The 25459-nt window shown below is 42.9% G+C and overlaps 1 protein-coding gene across 8 annotated transcripts in view; it reads right to left on the reverse strand.

Annotated features, from left to right (window-relative positions):
• The window catches only part of ACVR1B (activin A receptor type 1B), a gene marked incomplete at both ends in the record, with an annotated part of 48472 nt that extends 23250 nt beyond the window's left edge, over window positions 1-25222 (reverse strand). For all 8 annotated transcript variants that reach the window (XM_080705879.1, XM_080705877.1, XM_080705875.1 and 5 more), the window contains one exon: window positions 25132-25222. In XM_080705879.1, the coding sequence (XP_080562005.1) occupies window positions 25132-25222 (91 nt within the window). The remainder of the gene's footprint in view (window positions 1-25131) is intronic.
• Window positions 25223-25459: the final 237 nt, after the last annotated feature.

The following is a 25459-nucleotide window of genomic DNA, read 5'->3' on the forward strand; positions in this document are numbered from 1 at the left end:
ACTTCAAGAGAGGACTATTCTGAGCAGGGTGAGATACACAGGCCAAACCCTCAGTCGCCTTTTTAAAAGGAGCTCACTTCAGAGTCCATCAATTAGTACAGCAGAGGAGTGAGGAGTCTCTGATTCCAGTTATTTATTCCCCTTTCCTTGGTTCATGGTCTCTTTCACAGTGATTCATTCTGGAGAATGAACACACCCACACGTGGCTCATTATTTTTGGGAAGTATTTAAAAAATCTTGGTGTAAGGCAGGAAAGAGCAAAAGTGGTGAAATCTATGCTGGAAGGGACAGAGAACGGAACTGGGAGTTGGGCCACGTGGGCTTGTGATAAGAAACTGGGAAAGTCCCTGAGCCTCAACTGTCCAACCAGAAAACACTATTTATCTAACAGAGATGGTAGGGAGATTAGCTGAACATCTTGTCTGCTAAGTGCTGTGGGTACCCTAAGGAAGATTCACTTTACAGGTTATCTGTGTATATCTACATATTTTACAGAATGAGTGAGAAGTCTAAACAGATATTTTTAAGATAACCATCACTACTACCCACACCCATGAAAAGGTCTGAATTTACATCAGACCTAGGAGCCTGGGTATCTTAGCAGAAACAGGTCAGAAAGACCTAAAGCTCAAATGCCAGCTCATATATTAATAACATGTCCTTGAATGAGTTAATAAGCTTACTGTACCATAGTTTCTTTTGTGCTTGATCTGTAAAGTGGGACTGCTAATAACTAGTTTAGAGGACTATTTAAGAATGGTATGAAGTAATAGGAAAGCAGTTAATAAACAGCAGTTGCTCAATAAACATCAATCCTTTTTGTTGTTGTTGCTGCTGTTGCTGGGGATTGAACCCAGAGGCATTCTACCTCTGAGCTACACCCCCAGCCCTATTTTCTTTCTTTATTTTGAAACACGGTCTAAGTTGCAGAGGGCCTCACTAAGTTGCTGAGTCTAGCTGCAAACCTGCAATCCTCCTGTCTCAGCCTCCCAAGTATGAGATTACAAGCATGCACCACCATGCTCAACTTGAATCCCTCTTCTTAATGTAAATCTAAAATAAAAAAAAAAACCCACGCAAGTAACATGTCTCTCTTTAACCACTAATCAGAAAGTCCACTTACAGCAAGTTATAACAAGGTCTCGGCAAGAAATTGTTCAAGTTTCAGCTCTGCCAGTAACTAGCTGTGTGGCTTTGTGTAAGTCATTTAACCCCTCTGAACCTCATTTTCCTCATGAGTAACCAGAAAGAAGAGACTGAACTAGATGACCTCTAAAATCCTGGCCAGCTATAAGTCTGAATCTAATTTTTCAATTTACAGAGTCACTCATGAACATGGGATATTTCTGCTTTATATACTATATACATACCTTCTCCTAAATGTCTTTTTCTTTCTTTATTTGCATTACTGGGGATGAAACCCAGGGGCATTCTACCTCTGAGCTACACCCCAGTCCTATTTTTATTTTATTTTGAAACAAGAGTCTTAGCCGGGCATTGTGGTGCAGGCTTGTAATCCCAGTACTTGGAAAGCTGGGACAGGAGGATTGCAGGTTCCCAGCCAGCCTCAGCTACTTAGTGAGGCTCTCCAAAACTTAATGAGACCATTTCAAAATAAGAAATAAAAAATAAATAATTAAGGGCTGGGAGTGTAGCTCAGAAGCAGAATGTCCCTGGGTTCAATCCTCAGTACCAATAAAATAGGATCTCACAAAGTTGCAGAGGGCCCAAGACTACCTGCAGACCTGCAATCCTCCTGTCTCAGCCTCCCAAGTACTGGGGTTAAGGCATGTGCCACCACACCTGGCTTCTAAATGTCTTTTAAAGACAAGCCATTTTTGTTAGTTTTCTATTAATATTCATTTTTCAATGAAACAGAATAATGATAACAAAGTTATAAACACATCCAGCCAGGTATGGTGGTGCATGCCAATATTCTCAGTACTTGGGAGGCTGAGACAGGAGGATCAAAGGTTTGAGATCAGCCTCAGCCACTTAGCAGGATCCTGTTTAAAAAAAAAAACAACAACAGCTGGGGGTAAAGCTCAGAGGGTAGAATGCCCTGGGTTTAATCCCAGTAACAACAATAACAGAATTGTGAACATGTCTAAATTCACAAAATTAAACTCAATTCTTTGTAAAGCTAAATGTGAATTGGGTGTGGAGACCTACAATTATAATCTCAATATTTGGGAGGCTGAGACAGGAGGATCAAGTGAGGCTTTCTGCAATTTAGTAAGACTCTGTTTCAAAATAAAGAATACAAAATAGGCTGGGGGTATAGCTCAAGGCAGGATGCCCCTGGGTTCAACCCCTGGTACTACCAAACAACAACAACAAAAAAAAAAAAAAAAAAAAGAAAGAAAGAAAGGAAAAAAGGCTAAATGTGTAAATATGGACTAGTGATATCAGTCCCTTATGTTTCATGGTGACTCATCAGGTTAAGAAATCTACATATGTATATATAAACTATACACACCTAGCTCCTATTCTACAGCTAAACCACCTTGGCAGGATTTGAATATGGTTCCAAAGTATGATTAGAAAGTGGTTTGTGGTAGGATGTAAATGCAAACTTGAATCTCCAGAGAGGCTGTTTTGAGAACGCTGACAAGTCCCCACCTGGGCAGACTCTGTCTAGTTGTGTGCCAGGCCTCAGAAGAGATAGGGCACCTACCCTTGGCAAGGCTGTGGCTCAGCTGGAATCCCCGGGAACCCCACACAGAGTTAGCCATTGGGTCCCGTACTCTGATCCAAGCGCATCACAGGGAACTAGCTTGGGAGAGCAGGGTGACAGTCGCCCAGCCCCAAATGGTAAGCAGCAGAGACACACTCAAGTCTGCCCAGTAGTCAGAGTCCATGGACACATCTGAAACTGTTTTAAAGCTATAGCAATTATGATTTAATTATTAATGATTGCTTAGGGATAATAAATTTTTTACATTTAATGCTCGCTGTGGAGCATGGTTCTGTGTAAGTACACAAAAGTTGCCTCTTTCAAATTTCACTGGGCAGCCTCCAGTTCTGGCACACCCACATGTCAGTGACCACATCAGTCTGTATTGCCCTACTCGCATGATTTCATAGCTTGGTTACCCACGCCTTTTTAGCCCTTGTCCTTTGGATGAGAGGACTCATCACCGTGGCCACACTGAGACCAAAAGTCCACTACAACCAAGATTATTTTAATTCTTCTTCCCTGGACCTTATCCAAACCCCCCACAGCTTATTTTTATGGCTTTGTTTTATTTGCAGTTCTGGGAATTGAACCTAGGGTGAACTACCACTAAGCTAAAGCCAGCCCTTTTTATTTACTTTGAGACAGGGTCTCAATAAGCTGTCCAGGGTGGCACTGAACTTGTGATCCTCCTGCCTCAGTCTCTGGAGAAGCTGGGATTACAGATGTGAACCACTGCACCAGACTTGTTCTTGTGTTGTAGCAGTGCTGGGGATGGAACCAGGGCCTCACACTTGCTAAGTAAGTGCTCTAATAACTTCACAGTCTCTGGTCTAATTTCTAAGTCTTTGAACCATCTTGTGCATGGTGAGAGGTAAGGATTTAGTTCCACCTTTCTACAAATGGATAGCCAGTTCTCCTAGCACCATGTGTTGAAAAGGCGGTCTTTTTTCCAAGCACATGAGTTTGGCCCCTTTGTCAAAGATCAAATGACTATAAGTGCGTGGGTTTGTTTCTGTATCTTCTATTCTGTCCCACTGGTCTATATGCCTGTTGTTGTGCCAATACCATGCTGTTTTCACTACTATTGCTCTATAGTGTAATTTGAAGTCCAGGATTGTGATGCCTCCTGCCTGGATCTTATTGCTGAGAATTGCTTTGGATATTCTGGGTCTTTTCTTTCTCCATATAAAATTCATGACTGATTTTTCTAGGTCTATGAAGAACTGTGAAGTTATTAGAGGAGGGCATAGGCTCAACACTCCAACATACAGGCATTTGCAGTAACTTTCTCAACAAGACCTCCAAAGCACAGGAAATTATAGCAAGAACTAACAAGTGGGATGGCATCAAACTAAAAAGTTTCTTCTCATCAAAGGAAACCATCAAAAACCTAAAGAGAAAGCCTACAATGGGAGAAGATTTTTACCAGCCACCACTCTGAAAAAGGGCTAATACACACAATATACAAAGAGCTCAAAAGACTCTACACTAGCAAAACAAACAACCCAATCAAGAAACGGGCAACTGGCAGGGTATGATGGTGCACGCTTGTAATCCCCGCGCTTAGGAGGCTAAGACAGGAGGATCGCACGGGTTCGAAGCCAGCCTCAGCTACTTAGTGAGGCTCTCAGCAACATATTGAGACCCTGTTTCCAAATAAAACATAAAATAGGTCTGGGAGTATAGCCCGGAGGTAGAAAGCCTCTGGGTTCCACCCCCAGTACCACCAAAAAATAAAATAATAAAATAATAAAATGTGTGTGTGTCAGCCGGGTGTGGAGTTGGGCATGGTGGCACATGCTTGTAATCCCCGCGCTCGGGAGGCTGAGACAGGAGGAACACACAGGTTCGAAGCCAGCCTCAGCTACTTAGTGAGGCTCTTAGCAACTTAGTGAGACCCTGTTTCCAAATAAAATATAAAATAGGGCTGGGAGTATAGCCTGGAGGTAGAAAGCCTCTGAGTTCCACCCCCAGTACCACACACACACACAAAAAAAAAAAAAAAAAAAAGAAAAGAAAAGGGCAACTCAACTGAATAGATGCTACACACACACACACACACACACACACACACACACACACAAATAGATACAAATGGCCAATAGATACATGAAAAGATGTTCAACATCATTAGACATCAGGAAGATGCAGATCAAAACTACGCTGAGATTCCATCTAACCCCAGTCAGAGTGGCAAGCATAAAGAAATCAAATAACAACAAATGCTGGCGAGGATGTGGGGAAAGAGGAACTCTTTTACACTGTTGGTGGGAGTGCAGAGTAGTTCAGTCGCTATGAAGATCAGTGTAGAGATTCCTTAGAAAAATGAGAATAGATCCACCATATGATCCAGCTCTACCATTCCTGGGTATTAATGGGGTTGAAATCAGAGAACTACAGTAACATATGCATACCCATGTTCATAGCAGCACAATTCGTAATAGCCAAAATATGGAACCAACTTAGGTCTCCATCAAGAGATGGATTACAAAATTATGGGAAATACACACAATGGAATTCTACTCTGCAATAAAGAAGAAAATCATGTCATTTGCAACAAGATGGAAAGACCTGGAGAGCATTATGTTAAGTGAGATCAGCCAGGCGCAGAAAGAGAAGGGACATATGTTTTCTCTAATATGCCCAAACTAGGGAGTATTAGGGATACCAGAGGGATTCCAGATAATGGAGGGGAAACCTCAGCAAAGGTAGAATGGAAGGATAGGAGAGGAAGAAGGCCGAGGTTGATTAATGGAGAAGCTACATCCGAATATGTGTAAAACTATGAATGCAGCATGGTCAACCTGGACACTCATTGTTGGGAAGGTGATAAAGGGAAGTGGGGGGGGGCACCAAGCATAGTCTAAATGTATGCCATTTTTAATATGTTCCACATAAAAATAAAAAAATAAAGCCGGGTGTGGTGGCTCCCAGCATTCGGGAGGCTGAGACCGGAGGATCGTGGTTTGCGGACAGCCTCAGCTACTTAGTGAGGCCCTCTGCAACTCAGTGAGACCCGATTTCAAAATAAGAATAAAAAATAGGGCAGGGGCTATAGCTCTGAGGTCTAATGACCCTGGGTTCCATCCCAAGACCCGCAAAAAAAATTTTTTTAATTAAATTAAAAATAAATAATAAATAAATAAGTGCTCTACCTGAACTATACCCCTGCCCCAGGTTCTCTGAGACAGAACAAAGACCACATCTTTGATTTCAGAACCAGGACACAAGTTTTATATTAGAATGTGATGTTTTCGGTTTTGTTTCCCCTAAGAACATACCATTCACAGCTACACTGTTACTTTATCAAGAGTTTTCACATTCATTTGCTCACGTGATCCCCAGGGAATCCACACAGCTGAGGCAGGTGTAGCTGTTCCACTTTGTGAGTAGAAGAGCACAAAGATTAAGCAGCTCACAAATGGTAAACAAGTGAATGATGGGGCCCATCTCAAAACTTGGGCTTTAGACCCTAAGTCCAGCACTTTTCTGCATTGCCACACAGCATTCTACAAAGTACCTTCTGACAACATCCAGCACTCCTAATGTTTTAGGGCCACCATGCACTATGATCCTCAGGATTAGACTCATAGTCCAGCAAATGTTACTGATATCAGCCTATATGCATTCTTTTTTTTTTTTTTTCTTGGTCCTGGGGATTGAACCCAGAGGCATTCTACTTCTGAGCCATGCCTGTAGCTCTATTTTTTGTTTGTTTGTAAACAGGGTCCTATTAAGTTGCTGAGGCTGGTCTTGAACCTACAATCCTCCTGTCTCAGTCTCCCAAGTATACTCAACCCTATATGCATTTTTACTCTCACCATGTTAAATCCACTCTTAGTTTTCTGACCAAAGGGCCTCACCAAGTGTGCCTGCATCTCACCTGCAAACTTTGTTGTTTCACCATGAAATCACGGGGTCACGGAAAACCTCATGGCTTCACTGTCAACTCCTACTGCACATAGGTGACTCTACCAACATGAGAAAGTGGCTTTTTTTTTTTTTCTCCAAGTGATCCTGCTAGCCCAGCGTGGTGTCTCATGCTTGTAATCTCGGCATTTGGAGGCTGAGACAGAAGCACCTACACAAAGGGCCTACTTTGTGAGGCCCTTTGCAACTCAGTGAGACCGTTTCAGAAATAAAGAATAAAAAATAGGGCTGGGGGTGTAGCTCAGAGGTAGAATGCCCCTGAGTTCCATGCCCAGTACTGCAAAAGAAAAAATAATGTCTAAAGTGATCCTGCTAAGTTGACCGGGCTGACTCTGAATTCCTGGGCTCAAGTGATCCTCCTGTCACATACCTTATTAAAGTCCGGACAACTCAGATTAAGTCTTTCAATTCTTCTCTCTTCATATACATACTTACCTTTTTAAGAAGTTCCAAATTATTAGACTGCCTGGGTCTTAGGAAAACCACACTGACACCTTCCCTCCAGTAGGTAATGTTTTCTTGGGTTCAGGGCCCTAACTTTTATGATGGATCTCATCAGCACAGCACCCAGGGTCCCTGGGAGTCTGCACAGGAGGACAGGTCACTCCAGCAATCTTCTGGCTGAAGTGCTGCTAGAAGAAACAGGCTGTTTTCCATTCACCTGAAGGGTTGAATCTGAGTGGCCCACTCTAAGCTCCACAAATGGCCATCTATGATGACAAAGTCCTTCAGGAGAAAAGGAAAAAGGACATTGTTCCACTTACTAGTGCCATGGAACAAATTACCCCCAAACTCTGCGGCAAGCAACCATTTATCCTGCACATGAATTCCGAGGGCCAAGAATTTAAGCAGTGTAAGTAGGGGGCAACCTGCGTTTACTCCATGATGTTCAGGGCTTCAGATGTGAGACTCCAAGGCTAGGGCTGGAATTATCTGAAGGCCCATTCCCTCTTAAATCTGGTGGGTAATGCCAGCTGTTGGTCTGAGGCTCCTCAGACCATGCTTGGCAGCTGCTTCCCCAGAACAAGTTTCCAAAAGGAGCCAACAAGGCAGTCACTCCTTTTTCTTTTCTTTCTTTCCTTTTTTTTTTTTTTTTTTTTTTTTGTGGTGCTGGTTGAACCCAGGGGCATTTTACCTCTGAACTACACCCCCAGCCCTATTTTTTATTCTTTATTTTGAAATAAGGTCTCACTGAGTTGCAAATGGCATAAGTAGTTGAGGCTGTCTGGAACTGTGATCTTCCTGTCTCAGCCTCCCAAATGCTGAAATTACAAGCATATACCACCAGCAAAACGGCAGTAACTCCTTTTAACAGTCTAGCCATAGAAGTCACAGGGCACTGCTGGGGGCTTAGCTTAGTGGTAGAGTTCTTGCTTAGCATGAGAGAGGATCTGGGTTCAAATCCCAGTACCGCAAAAAGGAAGCTGGTGAACATCACATCCACCATATCCTGTTAAGCTGAAGTAGCCAAGCCACCATGCAAATTGAAGGGGGACAATTTGTTAGTGGGAGGAATGTTAAAGTCCCAGTGTAAGAGCAGGTGAGATTGAGATATCATTGCAGTCATTTAGGAGATACAATGTGCCACAAAGACTTCTTTATAATTAAAGGAGGTCTAAAACATCCTGTATGACTAAATTCAGAATAAAGTAACACTTGCTGCAAATCAACTATGAACACATGACTGGATTTCTTTACCACCTTGAGATAGAATATCTAACATTTATAACTTGTCCACTTTGGAAGCATTGGGGGATATATATTTCTATAATATGCTTTTCAATAAAAATGAGAGAAATAATTCTTTCAATTTCTCGGTTATCTTCTCTATCACTGACAGCACCTTCAGAAATATAGTCACATGGTGATTAACAATAGCTTGGGCTCAGAGGCCAGATGGCCTCAGTTTGAATCCTGACTCCATTAATTGTTAGCTGAACCAGACAGAGGACAAGTTTCTTAAGCTTGCTGGCCTCATCTGCCCAATTACAAAATGGGATAACAACAGAATCTACTTCATAGGGTGTCTCTGAGAAATTATATAATCAGTATATAAAGCATTTAGCAAAGTGCCTATAAAGTTAACTGTATATTAAATGTCAGATAATCCCAGTTGGGCATGGTGGTGCATACTTAAAATCCCAGCATTTGAGAAGCTAAAACAGGAGGATTGAGGTTTGCAGACAGCCTCAGCTACTTAGTGAGTCCCTTTGCAACTCAGTGAGACCCTGTTTCAAAATAAAGAATAAAATATCAGGCTGGAGTTGTAGCTCAGAGGTAGAATGCCCCTGGGGTCCATTCCCAGTACCACACACACACACACACACACACACACACACACACACACACAAAGTTGGATTGCCGGGCGTGGTGGTGCACGCTTGTAATCCCCACGCTTGGGAAGTGGAGACAGGAGGATCGCACAGGTTCGAAGCCAGCCGCGCTGGCGTAAGAGACCTTGTTTCCAAATAAAAATATAAAAATAGGTCTGGGAGTGTAGCCCAGAGGTAGAATGACTTCCAGGAACCCCAGTACCACCAAAAAAAAAAAAAAAAAAAAGTCAGATAATCCAACTACAATTTGTCAGTGAGTCTCTAGCAGATGCCCTACAAACTTTTGTTTTAAAATATTTTTAATTTTTAATTGATATTGGGATCTTTTATAAGGGGTGTGCGTGTGTGTGTGTGTGTGTGTGTGTGTGTGTACAGGTGTGTGTGGTGCTAGGGATTGAACCCAGGGGCACTCTATCTCCAAGCTACACCCCCAGCCCAATTTTTTATTCTTTATTTTGAAACAGGGTCTCACTAATTTGCGGAGGGCCTAAGTAGCTGAGGCAGTCTGCGAATCGTGATCCTCTGGTCTCAGCCTCCCGAATGCTGGGATTACAAACGTATGCCACCATGCCTGGCTTATAAATTGTATTTTAAACTTCCCTGTTTCCCAAAATATTATCATACTGAAATAAATGACAGTGGCTTCAATATCAATGCTCAAAAGTCCTCTATTGTCTCAAAAAAGTTACAATTCTTCTGCTCAGCCTCCCAGGCACTGAGATTACAGGCATGCACCACCAGACCTGGCTAAGGATGAGTTCTTAAAACTGCTCTGTTCCTCTCTTGTTCATGTTTAGAGAGTTAAAGTCTGCAGTTATTAATGTCTGACCTAATTCTGTGGCTTCTCCAATGTCATTATACCTGGCCAAGTGGTCTGTATCATATCCCTCCTGGCTCAACTATACCACATAAGGGAAAGATCTTGCTGAGGTATCTCAAGCTGTCCTCTCTCTGGTCAAGCTTCCCCTGCCTGTTGTGTTTAGCACAGGTCCCTCCTCCCCACAGGTACTGTAGTCTAACACCTCCAATCTACTGGCTCTCCTCCCACCCAGCTGCTGAGACAGAATCTAATATCGTACATCAAAACATTGCCACTAAGCTTTCCAATTCTAGTATTTCATTTTGGGGAATTCTACTTGGTAGGGAAGGCCAGTCACTGTAAACATTACTAATGCAATTATGAATATTGAATACCAGGTTTTGGTTCTTTAATAAGCTTTCTCTTTACTAGGTTGTCCTTTGTTTTTATTGATTGTTGGCTTACAAAAGTGACTCATGTTTCCTTCTTAAATTTTTTTCAAGGTGTGGGATAAATAGTAATGGTGGAAGCTGGGGCTCTAGGAACAACAGCAACATCAGATCAGGAGGAGTGGCAGCAACAAAAAATAATTAAGTGATCAAACACCACAGAATACACAATGCAAAGGACTTAAAACTGGGCAAAGGACCTGAACAGGCATTTTTCCAAATATAAATGGCCAATGAGTACACAAAAAGATGTTCAACATCATCTCAGATGCATTTCAAATTCAAATCAAAACCACAATGAGATATACTTCACACCCACTAGGAAGGCTATAAGAAATTTTAAAAAATAGCAAGTGATGGTGACTAAACAGAGAAACTGGAACGCTTGTATATTGCTAGCACAGATATAAAATGGCATAGCGCTGTGGGAAAATGTTTGATGGTTCTTGGTAAGTTACATAGAATCACCATATAATCTGGCAATTCTACTCCTAGTATATATACCCCCAAAGAACTTAAAAAAAGTGTCCAAACAAAAATGTGTACATGAATATTCATACAGCAGTACTCACAATAACCAAAAGGTAGAAAAAACCCAAATATCCATCAAATGATGAGTGGATAAACAAAACATGGTCGTCTTGCCAGAGAATATATTCAGCCATAGAAAGAAATAAACTAATGATACATACAAGAATATGGGGTGAACCCTGAAAACATGAAGTAAAAGCCCACATTTCATATGATTTTGTTTATATGAAATATTCAAAAAGCAGATTTGTGGTTGTTAGGGGATAGGGAGGAACAAAAGGTTTTCTTTTACAATAATGAAAAAATTCTGGAACTTCACAGTGGTGACAATTTGTACAACATTATAAAGGTGTTCAACACCACTCAATTTTACACTGTTTTTGTTTTGTTTGTTTTTTTGGTACTGAGGATTGACCCCAGAGGCATTCTACCTCCAAACTATACTCACAGCCCTATTTTATTTTTAATTTATTTATTTATTGCAGGTGGGGATGGAACCCAGTGCCATTCGACCTCCGAGCTACACCCCCTGCTCTACTTTTTATTCTTTATTTTGAAACAGAGTCTCACCAAGTTGTGGAGGGCCTCACTAAGTAGCTGTGGCTGTCTGCGAACACAATTCTCCAGGTCTCAGCCTCCCAAACGCTGAGATTACAAGCATGCGCCACCACACCTGGCTTTTATTCTTAATTTGAAACATGGTCATTCCAGGTTGATCAGGCTCTAACTACTTGCTGAGGCTGTCCTTGAACCTCTGATCCTTTCTCAGCTGCCCAAGTACTAGGATAACAGACCTGCACCACCACACCTGGATGAATTGCACACTTAATGATTAAAATGGTAAACTTTGTAATATGTAGTTTATCAAAATTAAAAACTACCATAGCCAGCCGGGCGTGGTGGCGCACGCTTGTAATCCCCGCACTTGGGAGGCGGAGACAGGAGGATCGCGCAGGTTCGAAGCCAGCCGTGCTGGCGTAAGAGACCCTGTTTCAAAAATATAAAATAGGTCTGGGAGTGTAGCCCGGAGGTAGAAGGGCTTCCAGGAACCCCAGTACCACCAAAAAAAAAAAAAAAAAAAAAAAACTACCATAGCCAGGCGTGGTGGCAAACGCTTGTAATCCCTGCATTTGGGAGGCTGAGACCTGGAGGATCGTGGTTTGCGGACAGCCTCAGCTACTTAGTGAGGCCCTCTGCAACTCAGTGAGACCCGGTTTCAAAATAAAGAATAAAAAGTAGGGCAGGTGTGTAGCTCGGAGATCAAATGCCCCAGGGTTCCATCCCCAGACCCGCAATAAAAACAAAACAAAACAAAACAAAACAAAAAGAACAAAAAACCAGGACTTCCGGGAAGATGGCGACAGAGAAAAGCGGGGCTTAAGAGCCCCGCTAACAACCAATCTGCATTACCACAAAATCAGCGCCTTTCATAGCCAGAAAACACCATCACTAGAGAAACAAAAAAATCACCAGGCTCCAGAGAGAAAGCGGACTGAACAGAGCTCAGAGCCACAGAGGAGATACACCGGCCTCAAGCCAGAGGACGCGGCAGCAGCGCCATACTGCCAGCGGCAGCGGCGAATTCACCGGACAGCTACAGCAAGCCGAGGTGAGCCGCTGTGGAACAGCCAGGCGGGATCTTTCGGTGCAGGAAGCATCTAAAGCTCCCAGTGGCTGAGCTCAGCACACGCTGCAGGGACTCAGAGTAGAACTCAAAACCAAGAAAAAATACGCCAGCCTCACGGCCGAGGGCGTAGCAGCGGCGCCATATTGCCACCGGCAGCAGCAGCACCGAATTCAGCGAGGCCAGTACAGCTACATCTGAGTACTCAAGAACAGTGAGTCAAATTGCGGGCCACAGAGGAGAAATCCCAGTACTGTACTCCCTGGGACTTGACCCAGTGGGGGAGTGGCGGTGGCAGAGATATCACACAATAGGAGAACGTGCAACCTGGCACCCCCCATAGTCTAAAGCAGCCTCTATCGACTCCCTGGGTCGGAGACTCTGTGATACAACCCAGTAAAAGAGTAGTGGGGTCAGAGATACTACAGACTTGCGATCCAGAGCACCTTAAGTGAAGTCATAGTGACCCAAGGGAAGAACCCAGAGAAGGCACAAACTTCCGAAATCATGGGAAAGAGGAATAACACTGGAGCAATGAATGCCCACAACCCCACAACATCAGAACCCGATAAAACAGAAAATCAGAGATTTCTAGAAGATCAAATCAGGAAAATAACTGTAGAAATAATAGAGGTGCTTCGAAAAGAACTCAGATTTTTTTCTGAAAAATAAATATATAAATATATGATAGTTTCACCTAAAAAAAGTAGAAAAAAAATTCTCTGGTAAGAAAGAAAGCAAAAAGAAATATTGAAATGTTATCTTTAAGTCATCAAAAGTTTGGTATCAGACAAATGAAACTGTTATGTGAGATTATCATTTTTAATTTTGGATAAAGTGCTATAATACTAGATGTCAACCACTAAGCCAAGCATGGGAAGGAGGGATGGGGAGAGAAGTGGGTGGGGATCGGGTGGGGGCTGATTGAGCGATGTGTGCATGTATGTCTACAAAAGTTTGTATCCCACTATGATGTATGAATACAGTGCATCAATTAAAAAAAAACTACCATAAATTCATATTCGTAAACTTGTATATATAATATAATCCAATTATAAAACCAAAACATCCCTAACACATGTACAGGAAAGAAATAGGGAAATACAGTGCTTTTCTTTTTTTTCTCTTTTTTTTGGTGGTACTAGAGATGGAACCCAGGGGCTTTCTACCTCTGGGCTATACTCCCAGACCTATTTTATATTTTATTGGGAAACAGGGTCTCACTAAATCGCTGAGAGCCTCACTCAGTAGCTGAATCTGGCTTTGAACCTGTGCGATCCTCCTGTCTCAGCCTCCCAAGTGCTGGGATTACAAGCGTGCGCCACCACGCCGGGCACTGTGTCCCTCTTGAATCTTTGGACTCCCTCTGATATTCCAGAAACCTCTGAACTACAAAAAGAGGGAACCAATGCTTTTTTCATTTTCATCCTGACTAGTCTAGTACAGTGCCTGATGAATTGCACTTCACTTGACAAATCTCAGCCTTTTCTTTTCTTTTTTTCTTATGGTAATGGGTACTGATCAAACTCAGAAGCAGTCTACCTCCAAGCTACACCCCAGTTCAATATATACATATATATGTGTGTGTGTGTGTGTGTGTGTAGTTTATATATGTGTATATATGTGTGTATATATATATGTATGTGTGTGTATATATATTTCCCAAATTAAATATATATTAAATTAAATATATATAAATATATTAAATTAAATTAAATATATATATAAATATATATATATTTAATTTGGGAATAGAGTCTTGCTAAGTTGCTAAGGATGGCCCCAAACCTGCAATCCTTCTGTCTCAGCCTTCCAAGTACTGGGATTACAAACATGCACTACCAGAATTGCTCAGCTTTTTCTTGTTTTATATACATTTCAATTTTAAAAAGGGATCCACTGGACTGTGCAAGGTGGTACACGTCCATAATCCCAGAGACTTGGTAGGGTGAGGCAAGAAGATCACAAATTAGAAGCCAGCCTAAGCAACTTAGCAAGATCCTATCTTTAAAAGGTTTTGGGGCTGTATTTCAGTGGTAGGACATCCCTGGATTCAAACTTCAGTACTGAAAATATCGGGGGGGGGGGGCTCTACTACTTTAAAAAGAAAACTGTTCAACAGCCACTCATTTAGACAATTGCGAAAAGGTTTATGAAAATCCTAAATTGGGTTAAAAAATGGAGATGTCGCCAGGCATGGTGACCCACATTTGTAATCCCAGTACTTGGGAGGCTTAGACAAGAAGATCACAGGTTCATAGCCAGCCTCAGCTACTTAGTGAAGCACTCTGCAATTTAGCAACACTCTGTTTCAAAATAAAGAATAAAAAACAGGGCTGGGGATATAGTTTGGAGGCAGAATACTAGAATATCCTAGTTAAAAAAAAAAAAAAAAAGGACGTGCCTGGTGCTGAGTTAATGTTTGGGTTCCTGGGGGGTGAGAAGGCAGTAATGGGTAACTGATACTAAACCCCAGTTCTAACTATTCTAAGGAGAAAAATCTTGCAGAGTAAAGTAACCATATGCTACTGGTTAAAAAACAAACAAACAAAAAAAACCTTTGAAGTTACATTTTCATCTTTCACAATCATCAAAATTAGTTTAAAATACATCAAAACAAGCCAGGTGTGGTGGTACACACTTGTAATCCCAGTATCTGGGAGGCTGAGACAGGAGGATCTCAGGTTCTCGGCCAGCTTCAGCTACTTAGAGAGGCTCTCTGCAACTCAGCAAGACCCTGTTTCAAAATAAAGAATAAAAAAATAGGGGTGGGCGTGTAGCTCAGAGGCAGACTGCTCCTGGGTTCAATCCCCAGTATCGCAAAAATAAATAAATAAATAAATAAATAAATAAATAAATAAATAACAAAAAGTTCTCTAAAACTATAATAAAGTCAAATTTTATATGTGTAGCTAGTGCTATCCTGAAACAAACAAACAAAATGTTACTGTGCTGGTATGAACCACTTATGAAAAAATATAACTGACTTAATAAAGGAAGTTATTTGTATGGGGGGAGCAAAAGCCACAGATTTAACAATAAGACACTTGAAAAGCTTGGTATTTAATTGCAATCTGGGAAAAGATCTTGGAATGGGGGTTGCATAAGAGAAAGGTGTTTGAAAAGCCAACTCCACACTATACCCATTCTACAAACAGCCTTTCTGACATTCTACTTGGAGACAAACCCAACCCTGGAGAGCTGTTTAAACAAGTTCAACCTTAAGCCTCAGGTCTAGAGAATGAGAGCTTTGTTCTCACTCAAAAGAGACATTTGATGTTTATGCTATGGAGACCTGTCACTGCAGTTTTATTTATGACTGGCTATAAGTGCCTGTGCATCAAGGAGGGGCCCACCTGCTGCCCAGGAGAACGTCAAAGTAAAACCGGAATGAGTGGCACCATTACGGCAGGGTGTCCAATGACCTGTGACCTAGTGTGCACAATATGATGTCCTAAGAGACTATTTACTAATAACCCAGTGCGCTTCTCTTTTGCTTAAAGTCTATAATTAACATGTAAAAGCATTGTCTTCTTACTTTACTACATTTAAGTAGACATATTTCTGGCTCATTAAGGCAGGGAAGAATATTTATCACTGGTATTTTCTTCATGACCTATTTACTCTACTATGGGTAAGTGGGGAGGAAACAGTGTATGTCAATTTTGAGTAAGAAACGGGATATGAATGACTGTTATGGACAACTGGGCCAAGGAAGGAGAAAAAAAAATCCAGCAAAGATATAGAATCTAATGAGGCTAAAATCAAGTTTATTTGGCTGGAATAAAATGGGTAGTGGTAAATAAAAATGGGTAGTGGTAAATAAAGGGATGAAAGAGGTGAGATGGGAAGAAATTATTTTCTAAGTAACAAATGTTCACAGCATTTTTTAGTGATTGGAAATTAAAAAAACACTCTCCAACAAGCAGAAGAAAAGGCAATTTGTGTGTAAACTGCTGAAGGGTAAAGACACACTCTTTCCTCAGAACCCCTTTCAACATTCAGCCTGGGGCTAGGTACATCCTGGACATCTGAAATGAACACTGACTGAATCCAATTCCATCTCATCAGCTACAAGTGTAAACTGTAATATACAACTCACACTGAGATACTGAGTGAGGACTGGGGCAGAGGTGCTTCCTACAAAGACCTAATTTAAGAAATAATTTAAAAAAATTTTTAATTCCCATATTCTTCAACTCAAACATCCCAAGAGCCTATAAAAACTGACCTCCAAAGCATGTACAATCCTCTCTGCTCTCTAATCACTCACAAATATCTAGAAAAAGGTTACCGGCAGCTAAAAACCACATATGCTCAAAGAACTTTTTTGTAAGCTCCAGCAATAGGATAGCTGGGCTTCAGGTCTCAAGTACCCTCCTCAACCATCACCACCTGATACACACACACACACACACACACACACACACACACACACACACACACTTTTTTTTTTCTTTGCACGTATGGGGATGGAACCCAGGGGTATTCAACCTCCAAGCTATACCCCCTGCCCTATTTTTTATTCTTTATACTCCCATACCTATTTTATATTTTTTTAAAATTTGGAAACAGGGTCTCTAAGGCAAGTGAGGCTGGCTTCGAACCTGCGCGATCCTCCTGTCTTCGTCTCCCAAGTGCGGGGATTACAAACGTGCACCACCACGCCCAGCTGATTATTTTTGAAACAGGGCCTCACTAAGTAGCTGAGGCTGTCCAAGAACCACGATCCTCCGGTCTCAGCCTCCTGAATGCTGGGATTACAAGTGTGCATCACCATGCCCAGCTGACATACACACATGTTTTTTTTGTGTGTGTGTGGTACTGGGGGTGGAAACCAGAGTCTTTCTACCTTCAGGCTATACTCCCAGACCTATTTTCTATTTTATTTGGAAACAGGGTCTCACTAAGTTGCTAAGAGCCTCACTAAGTAGCTGAGGCTGGCTTCGAACCTGTGTGTTCCTCCTGTCTCAGCCTCCCGAGCACGGGGATTACAAGCATGTGCCACCATGCCCAACTCCACACCCAGCTGACACACACACATTTTATTATTTTATTATTTTATTTTTTGGTGGTACTGGGGGTGGAACCCAGAGGCTTTCTACCTCCGGGCTATAATCCCAGACCTATTTTATGTTTTATTTGGAAACAGGGTCTCAATATGTTGCTGAGAGCCTCACTAAGTAGCTGAGGCTGGCTTTGGACATGTGCGATCTTCCTGTCTCTAGCCTCACTAAGTAGCTGAGGCTGGCTTTGAACATGTGCGATCTTCCTGTCTCAGCCTCCCAAGCGCGGGGATTACAAGCATGTGCCACCATGCCCGGCTCCACACCCGGCTGACACACACACATTTTAAAAGAACACCTCTTTATTATATCAGATTGTCTATAGGTCAGAAGTCCAGGCACAGCACAACTAATGTTACTGAGAGCTACTCTCTCATCTTGGATTAAATCTTCTTCCAAGCTCACTATTTGTGAGCAAAATCTGCTGCCTTACAATAGAACTGAGAGGTCCTTATTTTCCTCCTAGGTTGTCACAAGGGACCACTCTCAGCTCTTAGACTGCCTGAGATTGCCCTGTGCCTATTGGAATGGGCAATTTATTATTATTTTTCTCAGTACTGGGGATTGAACCCAGGGGAATTCTACCTTCAAGCTAAACCCCAGCCCTATTTTTTATTCTTTATTTTTGAAACAGGGTCTAAGTTGCAGAGGGCCTAAGTAGCTGAGGCTGTCTACGAACCTGAGATCCTGTCTCAGCCTTCCAAGTACTGGGATTACAAGTTCGCAGCACCACACCTGGCAGAACGGGCAACTTCTAACTTGGATGTCTGCTTGTTTCCAAGGCACCTGGAGCATATCTGACTTCCTCTTTTGCAAAATGGCCGAGAAATCTGATTTAAGAGTTTAATCAGGTTAGGCCTACCATATCTCCCTACCTGAAGGTCAAGCTTAATGGGATCTTAATTACATCTGCAAATCCCTAAGCAGTAGTATATGGACTAGTGTTAGACTGAATAACTAAAAGCAGGTATGTGTACACCAAGATTCAGGAATCCTGAAGGAGCAGAGAACCGAAGGGAACTGCAGTAGGTACAACTGATTTATGCTTAACTTACTGTCTACCTCACTTTGCAGATGGTAAGCTTCTTGAGGGCAGGCAGTAGTCTCCTCTGGTCTACTGCTGTATCTCTAGCACCTATAACAGTGCTTGACATATGGCAGGTATTCAATAAATGTGTTAAAGGACAATCTTTAGATCACCATAATAGATATTCAATATGCATATGTATATTGGTTTCATTATTTACAAAAAATGAAATGGAATATAAGAAATGGAACTTATAACCATATGTATTAAAATTCTGGCCTGGTACAGTGGCACACATCTGTAGTCCTAGGTACTTAGTGGGCTGAGGTGGGAAGATCTGGCCAAGTTCAAGGCCAGACTATGCAACTTGGTTGAGACTGTTTCAATACAAAAAATAAACAAAAGCTGGGCATGGTGGCACACGCTTGCCTGTAATCTCAATACTTGAGAGGTTGAGACGGGAAGATTACAGGTGCGCCGCCAGCCCCAGCTACTTAGTGAGGCCCTCTGCAACTTAGTGAGAACCTGATTCAAAAATAAAAAATAAAAACAGGATTGGGGGTGTAACTCAGAGGTAGAGTGCCCCTGTGCTCAATATCCCTAATACTTAAAAAAATAAAGTGCTAGGGATATAGCTCATGGGTAGAATGCCCCTGGCTTAGACTCCAGTACCTAAAAACAAAACAAAAAAACAAATCCTAGTTCAGTCAAACCACTTATGAGTCCTTGGAATTCTACACGAATCAATTTTATCTACATGATACAATTTTATTATTTTATCTCTACCCCTTATTTATTTATTTATTTAGTACTGGGGGTGGAACCCAGGGGCTTTTCTACCTCTGGGCTATACTCCCAGACCTATTTTATACTTTATTTGGAAACAGGGTCTCACTAAGTTGTTGAGAGCCTCACTCAGTAGCTGAGGCTGGCTTCGAACCTGTGCGATCCTCCTGTCTCAGCCTCCCAAGCGCAGGGATTACAAGCGTGCGCCACCACGCCCAGCTTCTCTATCCCATTTTTAAGATATAACAAAATACAGCTGGTCTTCATTAGATTCCATATATATGATTTTGCCTACTAGCTAAGATTTATCTGTAACCCTCAAAATCAATATTTGCAACACTTTTCCTGGTTAGTTGAGGACATGCACACAACAGTTAAAGGTCTGAGCCACCCAACACGCATGTTCCCAGCTGAGGTCAAACAAGGCAACAGTCTGCCTTCTTGTTTCAGCTCTCATACTGTAAACACATGTCCTTTTGGCAGTATATTTAGTGTCATACTTTTTTTTTTGATGATTTTGCTATTTTAAATGGTCCTCAAGAGTAGTGCTGAAATGATGTCTAGTATTCCTAAGCACATGAATATAGTGATGTGCCTTATGGAGATACTATGTGTGTTAGGTAAGGTTGGTTCAGGCATGAGTTATAGTGCTGTTCTTGAGTTCAATGCTGATGAATCAACTATATATTAAATAGGGTGTCTTCACAGAGAAACCATAAAACAAGGTTATACACTGACTGATGAAAATGCTGTAACCAGAGGCTCACAGGCACCTACCTCCGTATTTCCTCTAAGAGCAATGCTCAGTACTCACTAATTCACTGTTAGCAGCCACTTTACAGAACATAACTACCACAAATAATGAGGCCTATTTTACAGATGAAACAATGAAGATGACAAAGAAATGAAATGGAAGCTCCAGGCACACTCTAGTATATCATCCTGTTTTATATTCGTTACAGCACTCGTGACTTTGTGTTTACTTATTTATGTTCAGTTTCAGCCACTGCAATTTTAAGTTCCACAGGAGTAGAGATTTAGGAACTTTTGTTCATCTTTTTCTCTGCTATCTTCTTATGCCAAAAACTGTTCTAGGAACATACCCAACTTAATAAATAAAGACATCTTCTATATTTAACTATGTAAATATTAGGAGTGATATAAGGTTACTTTCATAACTGTGTGTTTGTGTGGTGGTGGTGGTACTGGGTATGGAACCCAAAGGCATTCTATCTCTGAGCTACAACCTCAGTCCTGTTTTGTTTTGAAATAGAGTCTCCCTAGGTTGCTGAAATTGTTCACGACCTGTGATCTTCCTGTCTTAGCCTCCCACATACTGTTCGTAGCATTTAATTCAAAATATTTGGCAAGACAAATGCAAGCTTAAGACTGGGGGGAAAGAATACCAAAAAGATGACCAGCATTGCCTGTCTCTGAAGTCTACAGAGTAGATAAGATTGCCTGGTATAGAAAATTCACAGCTAAACCCAAACTCTGGCAACTCTAGAATAAGGGAAAGATACTCTGAAGTAGTACTTTTGCTTGGTGTCCCATTTGTCCATGATGGAGGAGACAACAGGTATAACAGACTAGAGATGGGACTTCTGAAGCCCAAACTGGTTAAACCAGCCATGAGAATGAAAACTGACAAGAGCAAACCGGACAGCAGGTATTCCCATCTGAGTAAGAAAGTGAGAGAATGCCAGTTAGAGTGCCAGCAAGAGCTGATTACTTAAAAGTTCCAGCCTTCCCAGCCTAGGTGTTATTGATGGGCGAGGGGTGTCTGCAGAACAGCCAGCACCAGGAAGCTGATGAGGACTCTGGGATTTTCTTTTTAAGTACAGGGAGAAAAATGATATAAGACCCTCTTACATCAACTCCTACTATAACAGGCTAATAATACAAGAACAATGCCGGGCGTGGTGGCGCACGCTTGTAATCCCAGTATTCAGGAGGCTGAGACCTGGAGGATCGTGGTTCACAGACCGCCTCAGCTACTTAGTGAGGCCCTCTGCAACTCAGTGAGACCCTGTTTCAAAATACAGAATAAAAAATAGGGCAGGGGGTGTAGCTCGGAGGTCAAATGCCCCAGGGTTCCATCCCCAGACCCGCAAGAAAAAGAAAAAAAAAAAAAAAACAAGAACAAAGAGACAGGGTTCCAGAATTAATGTTCACTGCTGCTCTGAGCAAAATTGAGCAGTAAATAATAAAGATTTCAAAATTAAAACAAAAGAGCCACTTCAGTATTCTAATTTAACCCTTAAAAATAAAGGGGATCGAAAGCACCATGAACTGAGAAATCCATTCTACCTCAACACCCTGTTCTCCTGAGTTGTTATAAGAACAGACTGCAACGCTATTCAACTCATGTTCCAAAATGCAACAAGCAGCTTCAACAGGACATACCGAAAGCAGCAGCACGTCCTTTTTCTCATTTACTGATTCATATTTTGGTAGCAAGGTTACAATTAGCTCACCGGTAGAGAATACACCTATTTATAACACAGCAGTCCCCCTGAAAGACACAATCATCTAAAAAGGTTTCTAGAGGAAAATAAAGTGCAGCTTCTTCCTGAACTGACTGCAGATTCCCCAGGTCCTTTCAGATGCAGTCCTCAATCTAACCTTCCTGTGTTCACAGTCACCATCCTGGCCACCTCTCAGCTTCCATGTTCTTATGTAACATTTACATAGTGCCATAAACACCCAGAATTGCGTAATGTTGCCAAACCAATAAAGCCTAAAGCGGGTCACTCCCTCCAGACTGTCTTTGATTAGCACAGGTATGCTGCCTTGTCTATGAAGTAAAAGCCTGCCAAAGACAGACATTAACTTGAGGAAACCTGAAAGGGGCCTATAAAACAGCAGAAGTATGAACAAATTAACCCCCTGTGACATGTGGTGCATCTATCAGTCACAGGGTATGTTATTTTGCCCCATAAGATAAAAAGTAACCCAACATTGCTTATTCACTGAAGTCAGAAACTGTGTCTAAAAATACCTCCCTGCCAACTGGCTATCAGTAAGTCAGCCTCACAAATGTCCCAATAAGAGTGACACAAAATATTTTCTTATTTTCAAAAGGAAAATTGAAGCAGTAACAGAAAGGTTAAGTTACTTGTTCAAGGACAACCTGTAAGGAAGCAAAGCCTCCTCCTATCTGGTTCTAACCTTTAACCAGAGTAGCCATTTTAATATGCTTTATCACATCAGTTCCAGGAGTTGTTTCAACAAACTAATCAGAGATCCTCTTTTCCTCTACAGTAGTTCACTTCCACTGTACTTAAATCCATGTCCACTCAACAAAACTACAAGACTCGACCTGAAAGATCTTTAATCTGTTCACAGAAACTCAAAATGTTCCTATCAGAACCTCAAATGCCTTTTTTGTTGCTTTTGTCTTAAGAAATGAATGTCATGTTCTCCTGCTACTAACTCAATTTTATATTTTTAAATGCTAGTGTGAAAATTTCCAGGCTAGGTCTTAAAACATCATACACCTACTGAATGGATGCTATTTCTAGCCTGAAACACATTCTCCTTATCACTGGCCTTTTATTAAATCCTAGTTAATTCATTAATTAATAGAAACACCTATCCCTTACTGCCTTCATATCATGTCCAAGTACAGGCATCAGAGTTGCTTGGCTCTGTCACTTTTCTAGTCTGTATAGGGAAGCACTAAATAGGAAATGCAGGGAAGAGGAAAAAAAAAAAAAAACCCTAACTTCTTGTTACATAGCCTCTACTTTCCCAGAACTGACGTTTTTACTTTAAGCCTTTTGCAACAGTGGTCTCTGTAGCATGCACTATTGGCAACTAGATGTGTCCCGGAAAAAACTGTAGTGTCTGGCCAAGAAGTTTAAAGGCCTTCAAAAATGTTTGCTGGACACACAACCTAATTTCCCATTTACCAAAAAAAGAAACCAATTCTCTGTTATGCTCACCCACCCTCACCCCAACAAACATCCACTTTAGAAAGGTTATAAAAATGAATTCTGAACCATTCAGAACCAGCTGGATCATCAATTAAACATTCTTAACTAGGCTCACAATAAGAAAAATCCCACATACCCTATATCCTATCAGCAGATAATGACTGTTTAGAATCTTGACTACATTAGGGACAGGGTTAAAATTCCTGCTTGAGGAATTTAAAGATTTTATGCATATACACATAAAATGACAAATCTAAAGGTTGACTCTCCTTTATTTTTACAAACTTACTAGAGAAATAATGTTACACATTCTGGAAACATGGCCCATAACAAGGCCCAGTGAACATCCTTATTCCTGAAAATCATTATCTCGCCACACATGTTAAGCTCTGTTCTTACATCTTCAGCATGTTTATCAGACCTCACAGCAGTTACCTCTGCCACAGAGCAGCAACACGGAGGTGCACACACGAGGTGCCTAACAGAAGCATTAGCCAGTGAACAAAGACCTCACTGCACAGGCAACACCACTGGGAACAAATATCAAAGCCGGAGATAATGAACTTGTTTTTGAACTCCAAAGTGGCACGGTGTCTTTTCTTAATGGTCTGGTTTATTAAAGAGCCTGTACTCATCTGAGAACCATTATTTTTAGTAGACAGGAGAACCCCAGAACACACTTGCTCTCCCATTGCTGGAAGGTTAGGGGCTGCTGAGAAGTCAAAGCAGCAGGCTTTGTACACAGGGAGCAAATACAATCCTGATAGTCCCTCACAGATCCATCTGTGGGTCAATAATCACTTCAATATAACTGCCAAATATAACCTTCATCTGCAACCCCAATGCCAAAACACATTTGAGAGGACTCTCTCAAATTTAGGGTTTCATCCGCTCTTCTCAGCCCCCAAAGCCTCATAAACAACACGCCCAGTGGAGTATCCCACAGAAAGGTACCCACCTCTGTAGTGGGAAGGGTGGGGGTGGATCAGGAGAGCAGAATGCTGTGGGGGTTGGAAGGTAAGGGGTGTGTGAGGGTGAGAAAGGACTAGAAGGAGAGATTGTGTGTGAAAGAAAATAAGTATGGACCAAGGACCAGGAAGATGGTCCAGTGGTGGGATCTTTAAATGCTCTTGGGGGTTGCAGGCAGGTTCTAGAATTTCACCTGAAAGGCATCCACAAAGTGATTAACTGCATGGGCCTCCTGGGGTGGGGTGGGTGGGGGAGGCGAGAAGGAAAGCAAATACACCTAGATTTAGATTAACCGCAGGGAAATCGGGTTTCATAGGGTTAGAGATTCTAGAGCCAAGCTCCAGAATGATTTAGGGGCCTGCTCGTCCCATTTCTCCCAAACAGCTTCCACAGGCATGTGTATGGGAGATGGGGGTTTGCCCCGCGGCACGGGAGGCGAAGGGGAAATGTGACTCCAGTTCCCAGAACATCAGGGAAGCAGGGGAGAGACACCTCAAGTGCAGGAGCTGAAGGGAAGGCTGGAAGCCCCTCCTCCTCTCAGAGGTGCTCAAGGGCTCTCTCAGACCTGAGAGAAACAAGACCCCATCGCCGAACCCCACATCTTGGCGGGAGAAAAGGCGGCCCCCAGGAGCATCTGGTGGGAAGAAATAAAGACCCCTGGACGAGCTGAAGGGCAGAAACCAGAGTCCTAAAATTATTGGGGAAGGCAGCTCAGACTCTCCTCTAAGAAACACGGGGGTGCTGAAGCGCGACCCCCGGAGCTCCCCGATTCCAGCTCCGCCTGGAAAAGGCGTTCGGGTCCCCGGGGGCCCGGCGGCTCGCTGGGCGGCCGCGCCTCGGAGGTCGGGGAGCTGACGGAGGGTCACCCCGACTCCGCGGCGCCCCCCGCCCGGCCATATTGTGCGCGTGGGGAGGGGGCGCGCTGTCGCTCAGGGGCCGCGGCTCGAGGCCTCGCCCTCGCCCGGCCCTCTCCATCCCGGCCCCCGCCCCGGGACTCACCCTGGATCCCCCGGGGCCCGGACCCGCCGCTGCCGGCGAGCAGGAGGACAACAAGGGGGAAGAAGGAGGTGGCTCCGGCCGACTCCGCCATAGTAACCGCCGCCGCCGCCGCCGCAGCCCAGCAGCGCCCAGCGCGCGCGCCCCCGGCGCCTCCCTCCTCCCGCCGCCCGCTCCCGCCTCCCTCCTCCGCCCCGCGCCGGCACGTGCGCTCCCGGCGGAGCCGGCGCCGCGGCCGCCGCGCGCGCCCCCGAAGGGCGGGGCCCGAGGCGCGCGCCCGCCGGCGAGGGCGTGTCCGAGGGTGGGCGGGACTCCGCCCGGCCAATCGCGC

Source organism: Muscardinus avellanarius (assembly GCF_963383645.1).
Source record: "Muscardinus avellanarius genome assembly, chromosome: 11".
Lineage (NCBI taxonomy): Eukaryota > Metazoa > Chordata > Mammalia > Rodentia > Gliridae > Muscardinus > Muscardinus avellanarius.